The sequence below is a fragment of the Sciurus carolinensis genome, chromosome 7 (genome assembly GCF_902686445.1).
Source record: "Sciurus carolinensis chromosome 7, mSciCar1.2, whole genome shotgun sequence".
NCBI classification, from domain to species: domain Eukaryota; kingdom Metazoa; phylum Chordata; class Mammalia; order Rodentia; family Sciuridae; genus Sciurus; species Sciurus carolinensis.
The window spans coordinates 18,520,215-18,533,315 of NC_062219.1; the positions used below are offsets into that span (position 1 = coordinate 18,520,215).

Genomic DNA, 13,101 nt, shown 5'->3' on the forward strand with positions numbered 1-13,101 from the left:
GACCGAAGGTGTAAAAGGAAGTGTCTTAGACAGCTCTATTCCCCAGGAAAACCAAGACCGGATTCAGGCCTTCTGATTTACAGGCAAAGATCTGAAATGAAACTAAGTGTATATATTCTTCACTCAAAATGTCTATTTTTGTGAATGCTCTTATGTCGATTATCTTCCAAAATGAAGTTGGAATTAAATTGATTGTGCTAACAGGAATGTCAAAAAATGCACCCTGGATACATACAGTTCATGATCTCTGCTTATTATTCAACCAAGAAACAGATGAGACTCCACAGACATCCTGTTATTGGTACATGAAGGTATTTTAAAGTAGAGGAGGTTAGCCAAAAAAGCGTCCATGGTTACGTGAATGCACTCTGTCCTCAGAGTAACTCTGGCAGAGCGGGGGCTAAGTTTTTCATTTCAAATTGTTCAAGACTTCTCTTTTAAACTAAAAACCCTCAGTGGGGCAGCAGATGGCCTGGAACGAGACTAGAGGTATTCATTATCCAGATTCAGATGAAAGATGTTTTTAAAGCTGCCTTATGTGAAGTCGCTTTTTTAATGACAAAAAAAAAAAATCTTAAGCACTAATTGGTGAGATTTCCTGATGCATTTCCCTATCTCTAAAAACAAACAAACAAAAAAAGATATCTTGGGCCACCCACCAATATCATGAACTATGAGATCAAGGAAGACTTGATCAAGCATAATACTGCAAAGTGGAAAGATCAGGATTTTGTACCCAGGTGCTGACCCCTGCAGAGCATCAGGGTTCCTTGGAGCGTTGGTTTATGAATGTGCCAAGTATGTCTTAAAACCACAGATCTAAATTTCAAACTAAGTCCAATCTAGAAAGATCGTTTTGTTGTCGTTGTTGTTGTTGTTTTTAAGAAATCATGGAAACTTTAGGTGTACTTTCTAGGATCTACATTGGACAAAAAGCCAGGAGTAGAGGATCTGGGAAAACTTCACTTGTCTGCCACCAATCTGGTGTGTCATATGCCACAAACTCCTATTTTCTTAGTGTTTTAACTGTGTGGTTCCTGAATCTGACTTAGTCATTCTATTTTAAAAATATTTTAATTGCAAATGGATCTCTTTATATTTTATTTATTTATATGTGGTGCTGAGGATCAAACCCAGGGCCTCACATGTGCCAGGCAAGCACTCTACCACTGAGCCACAGCTCCAGCTCGCTGATTGAGTCATTCTTAAGGTCTTTTTCCATTTCCAGAATTCAAAGTTTCACATCTTTGTCTCACTTGAAATGTATTTTCTTCTCATATGCAGTGGGAATAAAAAGAGTCATTGATAATCATCAAAACATAGCACATCATGACATTTACATGTAACACAAAGCACTGTTACAAACTTCTTCAAATTAATGTTTTTTGGGCTAATTAGTATGCTGAGCAAGTCCAATAATTATTCCATTTTTCTCAAGCCTCTGAAGCCAGAAAACATTTATGTTGAAATCTGAAACCAAGACTGGTTTTAACCACTGCTGAGATACTGCAGATCTGTATCACAACAGTCCTCAAGTGATGAAGGTTCTGTGCTGCAGAAGCCATAGCAGAATCACCTGATCACATACACGTTGCCTCTTTCCACCTGACATACCCCACCGCCCACCTCCCACTGCCTACAGAGGATCACACAAGAGAAGGCCACAGGTATGCATACAGAACAAGGCAAAAGCATCCCAATACGTATGACGTATGACGGTCTTATCTGAATTTTGCAAGTAGGGTGGGGAGCCTTGCATTTTCCTTTCTTTCCAGTTTGAGCTCTGATTTCCCATATTGACCATAATCCTATAATACCATGAACATTTATACATTGTCAATTTGAACAATGCAAAAATGATCACATTCATCAAAATGTGAATGATCACAAAAGAGGCCAAGGCAGATCTGCTGTGCAGCCATAACATTTATTGAAGAGTAGACATATGTTTGCAAATGACAGAGCTGTGAGCTTTACATTACATGGTTCATAACGACAATCCAATTAGGCTTTCACAGTGTCTTCACATACAGGCCCCTTTTTAAAGAGTAACTGAAAGGGAAAAAATAGTGTGTTTACAAAACCAAATGGTAGCTTTCAATTAGAACAAATCTGTGCTTGGCTACTTAGATATACACATGTTGATTGTTCAGGCGCAGCACACACTTCTGTATAGCCAGAACTTTTCAATGAATAATGGCATTGGTAACCCTAATAGCATCTCAGAACATTCTCAAGCTTAGGAAACAGGGCGGTAACTGTGAGGAACAGCAGAATGTCTGACATTTGTCTCCCTCAATGTACCACTTTGTCCTTGAGATTGACCACACAGCATTTTGGTTTTGGAATAAGGAAAAATTCATCTAAAAAGGGCATGATACCAAACATATCTATAAAAGACATTTCCCATCTTAATGTTGAAAAGTTGACTTATTTCCTTTTGATCCAGTGGAAGAAATTTTGGGACAAAACTGTAAAATAAAAACCAACCACCTGTTCTCAATATGGAGAATTTAACCTGTTTTCCTCTAAAACGGCATCTTTTAACAGAAACAATTAAAAATAAAACGTATCCAGGATTTAAACATCACATTCCTCTTCTACTTTCATTCAAAAAGTAAAAAGAGAAAGTTAATATGCTATTCATTTCTCTAAACTATCTACCGCCTTCGCCCCTTTTGCCTTTTATGGAAATATCCAAAATAGTGATGTTAAGATATTTCTAATCATGGACTAGAAAGTTATTTGATTTTACATCATTAGAGATTAATAATACAAGCTGCAAAGGAGTTTAGAATCAAAGAATCTAATAATGCAAACTGTCTGATATAAGGCTATGTAATTGGGAAAGATCAGAATAAAATTAGAAAATTCTAAAAAGAAAGTTTAATTTGCTTTGCTCTGCACAGGTATTTTATTTAGTAAAGCATCTATGTGTGAACCTCTGTAGTTTTATTCTAAGTTATCATTGGTTAATGCTGTTTAAGAACATTCTGATACCTGGCACTTGGAACTGAGAATTTGTCATTTAGGGTTGGGTTCTCACACATTTCTCACATGTCCCTGAATACAATATTATATTCTTTATCACTTATTTACTTTGAAATACTGAAATCTTTCAGCTCCCTGAACATATTTTGATACCCAATTATTACATGTAAGAGATTAAGTCAAACATTTTGTCTAAGAATTTTATTTTCTTTAATCTCTTTTTGTTCTTCTTCAACCCCTATACAAGTGATCTATTTTCAGCACTCGGGCTTCTAATGGAAAAATTCAGACATGAAGGTCTCAGTTCTCAGGCAAGCGCTTCCCAGTTCCTGGTAGAGCTGGCTTCTCTTCCCACAGAGAAGGGTTTGCTGATCCACCATTATCAGCATCATCTCTTGGCTGGATTCATCCCAGAAGCAGCCATGGGGGCAATGCCCATTTTCACTCCTCCTTTGGTTAAACCCCAGGTATAAAATCAGAGGAAACTGCACATTTGCCACTCATTCATTTATACTCCAAATTTATAAACCTGAAGACGTTACAAGAAGCACAAAGATAACGAAAGCCCTTCATGGGTGTCTATGTGACTATTTCCCTAGAATTGAAAGTGCTGGCCTTTGTGAATCTGAGGATTGTGTTTTAACATCATAATCTTTTCACTCAATCACTAAACATTTACTGAACTCCTACCATGAGCAAACACAGTGGCCTTTTTTCATCTCTCCTAAACAGAAAGCAAAGGAGGTCTTTACGCAGTGGGCTACAGAGCAGATGGGCATGCCAATTTACACTTGAGTTTTCTACTCAGTTTTAAAGTAATCTCTTCCACATAAGAGGAAATAACAGCAAGTCAGGAAGGGAGGTGAGAGAGCAGTCAGCACCTACTTCATGCCAACCCTGGACCAAGAACTACAAGTGGGTATAAACCTCAGAGGTGTTGAGCCTCTTAAGAACTATAGGAGGCATTGTACTTATTTCTCCCATTTTATGAAAAAGGGAAAGAAGCTTAAGTAATGTTCTCATCATTCAAGATCCTTTCCCAAGCTACACTACAGCAAATGCTCTTAACAGGTTCATCACGGGAAAACACCATTAGGAAAACTGTAGAATCTGAACTGAGATCTGAAAAACTCCCAAAGTGAAAACTTGATGCCTCCTGTGTTCACTTCACAGCACAACATGCTGGAGATTTCTCAGGACCAAGAAAATGCTTGAGTTCTCTGAACTGAGAAACTACTTTTGTTGCTATAAATCCAGTTTTCCTGATTGTTGGTTCAGCTCCCACTTTGGTAAGGATAGAGCCCTCAAACATGTGTGTCCTTATTCCAAGAAATCTTTAATGTGAATAAAATCTTTCTTTCATACCCCTCAAATTTTAAGATGAACTGAAAAAAAAATGTGTTATAATCCTCTGAATTCCCCATGTTATGAACAAAAGTCTATCTTAAATCTCTCTTGGTGTTCTAGGAAATATAAATCAAGACTGCCCTTTAGTCTTGATAATATATTTTCCCTTTAGTCAACTGCTACTTCCTTTACACTCAAAATTTTAAAATATCATTAGTATTTAGATAAAAGGAAAAAAACTAAATAAGAGTAATTATCTCCAGGTATAATTCATGGTAAGAATAATTCCTTTCTCTTATATTATGCCTCATATTTCTTAATGCAAAGAAATTAACAGGTTTTCCTCAACACTTCTCTGCCTGCATTTAAAGTTTTCTTCCTCTAACTTTAACTAAGAAGTCTTTAAAACGTCTTAGACTCAGAGAAATGATTTAACTTTGGCAAAATTATTGAAGTTAGAAATTACTCAAATCCAAAATCAAACTTGATATGACTGACAGCCTTTTCTTCTTTTTTTGGTTGTAGTGGACTCATCATAATGCCCACTGTGCAAATAATAGATGTTTCAGAAACAAGTCCAGTCCAGCCACAGTTCAAAAGCTACATGCAAATGTTCATCTGTGAAATAAATCTACCACAGATGTTGCACCTGGAAATGAGGTCTGAAACAGGAAGCCATTTATTATCACAATAAATTATATCAATAATCAATACAGACTTCCCACCTCTTAATTAAATCTACCTCAGAAATTTTAAAGACTACTTCGCTTCAAAAACTGATGAAAGGCTCATTGGTATATAATCCTTACAAAACCGCTGCTAGGTATAGTTTAAAGGGTAACTTAACACGCACTTCTAGAATTTCCTTATATTTGTATTTAAGAGTGAGACAGACTTTACTTAGGGACTAAATTAATCTCTAAAAGTAGCTGAACTATTTTAGACCTTGGATTTTTTTAAAAATAGTATTGTGTTAGGATTGCCCTTGGAGACCTAATCCCTTCTTAATTGTCTATTCTTGGGGATTCGTATGCTCCAGGAGATGAACATAAAACTCTTTTCCTTAGAGAGTTTCCTATTCTTGTCCTACATTATGTAAACTTATATCTCTCTCATATACTTCCAAACAGTGCAAGAAAATTCCAGAACACAGTGCTGCTTAGAGGCTCCTGACGGTTGCCAGCCCCAGGAGCTTGTATGACTACTGTATCTTTCTCCACAGCCTCCTTTCCACGAAGGTCCCATCAACAAGCTTGCATTTTCTAAGCAGAAAATAAAACTACCAACACCCAAAGGGAAAAACAATAAGAATCACAAAAACTCCAGTTTCACCTTAATTTCCTCCCTGTTCTTCAACCTCTTCTCCTCCTTGGCTATAGGTGGACAGGCCATTCATGCCCACTGCCTTTTTGTTGTCCCCAGGGTCCCAGGAAGAAGCCCATTTAGGGAGGTGGGCCAAGACACTACAACTCAGGGGCCTTGAAGTAGAAAAACTGGTACTTGCTCAATAAATGCCAGAGCATGACACCCTTATTGGTCTAAATATCAAACTTCAACCAGAACAGATTTTAAAAGAGAAATCAGAAGAAATTGTCTTTTCTGGGTGATGTTCCTTAATTCACTGGCTTTATGACTGTACCTATACTATATATGAAATAACTATATAAAGCACCTTAAAATAAGAATAAGAATTCCTTCACCAATCTATTCTATATAGAATTATTTGAAATATCACAACTTAATGAAAACAGGGTCCTATAAGAAGTAAAGATATCATATTAAGACTATTATTTCAGATAAAACCTAAGTTGGAAGTGATATAATTATTGGTTATGATCAGAAATCTACTTTTTGTATTACACTTAAAATTAGTTATTACCCAAACGCCTTAACCAACATCATCTATTTTATGAAGAATTGACAGAATGAAGGGGACAATCACGATAGAAGCATAAGACTGTGTCTCACGCTGGTGTGTCCTTTTAGAAAATGAACTCAGCATTTCTTTATGTGTGATATTTCACTACCTTAGTTCTGGCTCTTACAAGTCAGTTACCCAGTTTACTAAGTTGATTATTCCAGAATTTTTCCAAGCAAAAAGTTAAGCTGATGAGTATTTCCAGGATCACCATCCATTTCCCTTTGTGAAAGAAGGTTCTAAATATGCCCTTTTCCAGTCTTCAGGCACCTCATCAGTCCTCCACGAGTTCTCAAAAATGATATCTAGCGGTTCTGTGACGACTTCGGCCAATTCATTAAGTACTCTAGGATGCCAGCCATTGGGACCTGCGGATTTGAACACATCTGGGTTATTGAAGTTCTCCTTCACCCGTCCTTCCCCTAGTCCATCATGGGTTCCTGCTCCTGTTTTTAAGACATACTTGTTCCACTCAGGTTACCAGGCAGACTTTTGAGAAACAGCTTTGAGAGTCTCTGTTTTTTAAAGTTTTTGTGTCAAGGTAATCAATGAAGAATGAATTTTGATCTTTTCAAACCTGTGTTTCATTTTACAAAGTCTACTTCTTTTTCTTTTATTAAAAAAATGTACGATTAAAGTGTACTGTGTAATTGTTTGCATTCCTAAGTCACATACTCAATACTTAGCATTCTTAATAACAAGGCCACAGTCAACACCCTCCCTGAGTGTAAAGGCTACCCATCTCATGTTCAAGTGCCAAAGGGTACTTATCTATTCGAGTTGTATCTGCAAGTGCTAATTCAAAATGCATCTTCCAAAACAAGGAAGACTCACAATCATCTTTAATCATTATCATTTATATGCTTACACAATAATTTTTTTTCACACAAGCGTTTAAAAAGCATAGTTGTAACACAAACTGGAAAGAAGTTAATAAGGTTTTCTTACAAAGCAGGAACCTCGTAGAATTCATTTGCTGTGTGGTCACCAGCATCAAGGTTCTCGGGTTTATATTACACTAATTATCTGCAAGCTCTGATAGGTGTTGACAGTTTTAACCCCTTCCCTGTCACAAAGATCCCCTGAAACTGAAAGACAGCAGCAGATTATTTACTGCCCATCTGTCACAGCCACACCATGTGCTGAGAATCCCTTGACAGATTCAGTATGGACAAAGAACAGGAAGAACAGGAAAATACAAAGAGAGAAGGAAGATGTCCGAGTCTTTCCCAGGATTTTTGGGCTGCTTCAGTGCAACATTTTTTTTTTAATTGGAAAAGGCTACATCAATCTTTTTCTTTTTTTTTTTTTCCTACTCTCTATCTCTCCAATACCACAACCAGTTTTATCTCTTGAGGCTTAGCAAATGCCACAAATAAGTAAAAAAAAAAATCACATGGTGGGTTGGGGTTGTAGCTCAGTGGTAGAGCACTTTCCTAGCATGTGTGAGGCATTGGGTTCAATTCTCAGCACCACATAAAAATAAAGATATTGGGTCCATCTACAACTAAAAATATTTTTAAAAAATGATATTGCAAATATTATGAAGATTTTTTCTGGTACTGGGGATTGAATCCAGAGCTGAGTTACCACTGAGCTACATCCTCAGATCCTTTTATTTATTTATTTATTTTTTGGAGCAGGGTTTTGCTAAGTTACTTAGGGTCTTGCTAAGTTGCCAAGGCTGTCCTCAAACTTGTGATCCTCCTGCCTCAGCTTCTCAAACTGCTGGGATTACAAGCATGCACCACTGTGCCCAGCCATCATGAAGACTTTTAAAGAACAACCCTGCACATTTCTCTAAGGTACAATTTGTTTTAGCACATGCTGTTTTCACCCCTGTTCCAATAGCCACCTGCTGATGGCAACATGTTAACTAATATGTCATTATTAATTAGTTTGGGTGACACCACCAGGCAATCACATCTAAATGATTACTATCCAGGCTGGATGTTTCTTTCTCCAGAGAATCAAGTTAGCTTGGGGTCTTTTGTTTGTTCATTTTGACTATAAATAAGAAAATATCTAATAATGAATATATTCAAATAGTTACCCTAAAAAACCAATATCCATGACAATTCCTACATGGATATCATGATCTGTGAAAAAGTTAATGTCAATCTATCTTGATAAGCCAAGTTGTTGGGGTGTTCTGGAAGGGGAACAGGGCAGTGAGGAGGGGTCCTACTGAGAAGGGAAGTCACTTTAATACAAAGAAGTGTATTATAAAGAAGAAGAAAATGTTTGTTTTTTAATGTTCTATTAAGTGAACAAATGAAGACATTAATGATGAAAATAATACTTATTATAGAGTAATAGAGTATTAGATAACTAGCTATTTGAATTGGGGGAAATACAAAACAAAACAAGCAAAAAAACAGAAGAATGAGCCTTAGGTCATGGAGTTACAGGAAGACTTGGGCTAGGACAGGCAAGAGCCACAGGACACTGGCCCCATGCATGAAAGCAGAAGATGGCCTCACCTGCTGTACACTCCAGGACACACAAGGAGTGTTCAAAGGACCTTTGGACAGGTTTTCATCTAGCACACATCCACACCTCCACATTCAACTCACCTGGAGATGCTGACCACTGAGTCATTTCACAAATCTAATGACAAGCCAACAGTCTCCACAACCTTTGGGTCCACAAAAACAAATTGCATTCATTCAACAAGCCCAGTCTTGCAATTCACTACTTTTCATTGTTTGGAGGAGGTGGTGGGAAGCAGACAAACAGGATTTCTGCAGTTGGGTCATGGAGAGTTTCAAGATGTGAGAGCAGCCGCAGACAATAGTAATTAGCTGCACACGTTGCTTCATGATCACAGGAAACATTAGTAATTCCCCTGTCACGAACACTCGCCATTCTCTAGTGTCTGATACATACTGTGACATTCCAGAGCCTGGTCCTGATGGCTCTCATTCCTCTGGTGGAATAGAAATGAGCAGATTTTTTTTTAAATTCTGACCATCTTGAAGGCAATGCTTACACAGGCAAACATGCACTCCACAGATTTCATTTTTCTCCTAACTGATCTGGGACACTCCTACCATGAAAAGAAGGGCTGTCTTCACCAAGGAAAACGATGTCTGTTCACGTGTTTGTCCTCTTCCTTGGTTACACGTGAGGTTGGCTTAACATTCATGAAAGCAATACCTCCAAATTCTCAAAGTTCATGAAAGTCAATCTTGGGAGGAATAAACTCCATGTTTTATTTTTGGTTCACAGTACTCCTGAACTTTTCCTATTTTTCTTATTTCTTTTCTTTTCTTTATTTAAGAGATGGGTCTCAATATGCTGCCTAGGCTGGCCTTGAATCCCTGGGCCCAAGAGCTCCTTCTGCCTTGGTCAGGCTGCCCAGTAGCTAGAACAACAGGTGCGCACTATTGTGCCTGCCTGTTTTCCTTTTTAAAAATTTTTTTTCAGTACTAGAGATTGAATCCAGAGGTGCTTTACTATGGAGCTACATCTACAGCCCTTGTTTGTTTTTATTTTGAGACAAATCTTGCTAAGTTGCCCAGGCTGACCTCCAACTTGGTGTTCCTCCTGCCTCTGTCCCCCAAGTCACTGGGTTTACTGGCATGTGCCACCACACCCCACTGTTTTCCTATTTTTAAAGACAAGCCTTGTTGGGGAGAAAAAAGAATTAAAACTGCCCACAGTCTGTCTGCAGTGTGTCAAATTATCATCTCCCTGTTTCTAGGAAAGCATTGCTAAAAGGCTGGCTGGTGTCCTCGCTACCTGACTATTAGGACCATCCAAACATAATCCGCAGGCAGAAATGTGGCTTTTTCAGTTTTTTCTCCCCCTAGGCTTTTATGGAGCTGGGAGGAGCCTTTGATTTCACAGAGATTTGGCAGTTGTCCCATGCCAAAGCGATCGATGTTAGTATTCTAATTTGAGAAACACGGAGGGACAGAAAAAGTTATTCATTACTTAAACTAGTACCTTGCAGTTAAAAATTAAGATTTATGAGATGATTCTTTTTTCTCAGCTGATTACTCTGATTTTAACTGACTTCAAATCTGATACTCTCTGAGCTTCTGATTTTCCCCTAATTAAAGGCAATCAGTTGCATGCAGGCTAAACCCCTGAGAAGTATTTCTCTACTTCTATATAGTAATATATGATATTACTATATAGCACATACATAGGTCAACTGCAGATGTAAAGTCAGTAGACACAAATTCTCCACATTTAGTTGCTCAAATAAAAAAAATACAACAGTGTGTAAATTAATTAGTAGCCTATGCAATTTCCATACAGTTTTCGGGGCAACTCTCCCATAGAACACAGTTAATTAAGGATGATACAAACACTGCCTTCTCTTCCAGTTGACAAAGGGACCCAAAGACAAACTTGTGAGTGGTATTGGTGACCAAACACCGGTTTTGGTTTTGGTTTTATTTTTTACCTCATGACATATTCAAAGTTAAGATTTCCAATACTCAGTCATGTCACACTGGCTTTATTTATGGGGCCAAGAAAGGTGGAATCTGCTTGGAATATAGCCTGTTCTAACTAAAGGGAAAAACCCATATTCTATACTTCTTTCTACCACAGGAGTCTTACAGGATAGAGTTCCTTGGATTCTCTAGGCCAGAAAAACATTTGGGCTATTCTGAGATGAGCTACATAGATTTCTTCTTGTTTTTGTTTTGTTTGGTGTGTGTATGTGAGAGAGAGAAAGAGACTCTAGAAATAAATACTCAAATGTTGTCGCATTACAAACTGCTGTTTTCATGCATGGCGAGTCTTTGATAGGTTGGTAGGTACTGATTTAGCGTCTGGTTCCTGGAACAAATTAAATGGATTATAAGGAACTGCCTCTCACGGCCTCCTCTGAACCCACACAGTCCTAATCTTCACTCAGGACTTATCTGTAGCGTTTCAACCAAGAATACTAGAGAGGCTGGCTGGAAATTTTCCTACCCATTTATTATTCAGAAAACTCTCAGGAACTTATTCAGAGGTTAAAAAACAAAAACATCTTTGTTTATGCTATCCTCAGGGCATTAACTGACTTTATAATTTTTCCAACTGAATAGCTATGTAAATTTCCAACTCTTTTAAAAGCACTTTGCTGCTCTCATCACTGAATATTCTGAATAAGCTAACTTCCCACACAGTGAACAACCCACAGGACCCAGGTCTGCAGTAGCAGCAAGTGCTCCAGGAGATTGTCCCTTCTGTCCAGGACCTCTTCACAGCTGGAGGCGGAGTCACAGCTTATCTCCTCCAGCAGAGGGAATAATCAGGAACTTATTGGCTGGGAATTCTGTACTGTACTTTCAATAATTTTGTAATAATTAACAGCTGGTCACAAGAAGCCAGGGCTAAGTCATCACTTTTTCAAGAAGTTTAACAGTCTAGCTAAGGAGGTGAAATGGCAGTGGAAGAGGAGAGCGATTTTAAAAACAGAGAGGGCGACTGGGTACACACGCAGACAGAGTGGAAGGACTCCACAGACCAGACTAAGTGCAAAAATGAAGGGGTAGTCATGGGCCATGATCATTACGGAGGTCAAGAGTACTCATTACGAGAGTCTGAGAGGGGAGAGAAGTAATTCCTCATCAAAAATAGATGGAAAGAAGACTAGATGGGCAAAGATGCCAACACATTTGGAGGTGAAGGACAGAGGGCGGGGGCACTGATGAGCAGTGAACTTCTCATTCACAGTGGATGCAGCCAATGCTGTCTGCAGAATGGATGCAGGGAGGGCGCAAGAGCAGAGCTCCGAGGAGGCAGGGAGTGGGGTCTAAAATCACCTCCAAAAGACCTGCCTGCTACAGAAAGGCAGGTTCAGTGGGCATTAGAGTCTCTCTCTGCATTATGCTTCAGGATCTCCAGTACCATCCAAAATGCAACCAAGACACAGGCCTCTAAGTGCCCAAAACTCAGGGAAATGTAAGTGCTAGAGAGGTTTGAAAACAAGTGTGTTGCACAGGAGCCCTCCTTGAGGACAGCTCTTAGAAGGTGTTCAATGGCTCTGTAGACAAGCTCTTCCGGTGATGTCTGTTTCCACCCATACTGCACAAGGAGGCTCTCCTCCTCCTGCTCCTCTCTCTCTCTCTCTCATCCACCTACCCACAGTAAAATCATCCATTATCAAGTACTAATGGTCTTTGAAATCAACACTAGCATGAGTCTGCTGTTATTCTGATTATCTCCAATAAAACTGCTACTAACTGTAGGTTGATGATACATACTTTGATTATTATTATCTCCTGCCCTAGCAACAATTGAAAATGACTATTAAAAATTACGAGATGAACTCCCTCTGTAGCAGGCACTTTGCTAAGAATGTGTGTTTGCACATAATAACCTCTAGGCATCCCAGGATAACCTGATGGTGAACTGGGACCAAACTTTATAAATGAAGCTGAAGACTTAAAGTGCAGATAACCTGCCAAGGTCAAGTTTCTAACCAGGAACAGACTGATTCTGTCCAACAACAAACCCAACCTTGTCAAATTATTTCTGTACACTGCAAACATTTCTAATCAGGAATGTGAATAAGTTGAACAATGTCCCTACAAATTCACTTCCATCTAGAACCTCAGAATGTGACCTTAGTTGGAAACAGGGCTCTCTAAAGCAGATGTAATTAGTTTAAAAAATCTCTGGATGAAATCATCCTGGATTTAAGGTGGTCCCAAAATCCAATCACTGGTGTCCTCTTGAGGGGGTTGGTATTTTTTGGTTTGGTTTGGTTTGATTTTTTCATGCTGGGGATTGAACCTAGAGCTTTGGACATGCTAAACAAGAGCCCTATTACTGAACCACATCCCCAGCCCACCAGTATCCTCCTGAGGAGAGTCCACAGAACCACAAGGAAAAAG

The 13,101-nt window shown here is 38.7% G+C and overlaps 1 protein-coding gene across 1 annotated transcript in view; it reads right to left on the reverse strand.

Annotated features, from left to right (window-relative positions):
* Positions 1-1,908: 1,908 nt before the first annotated feature.
* The window catches only part of Samd5 (sterile alpha motif domain containing 5), a 50,586-nt gene continuing 39,393 nt past the window's right edge, over positions 1,909-13,101 (reverse strand). Inside the window, exon 2 of the mRNA XM_047557183.1 lies at positions 1,909-6,624. Within this exon, the coding sequence (XP_047413139.1) occupies positions 6,562-6,624 (63 nt within the window). The 3' untranslated portion in view covers positions 1,909-6,561. The remainder of the gene's footprint in view (positions 6,625-13,101) is intronic.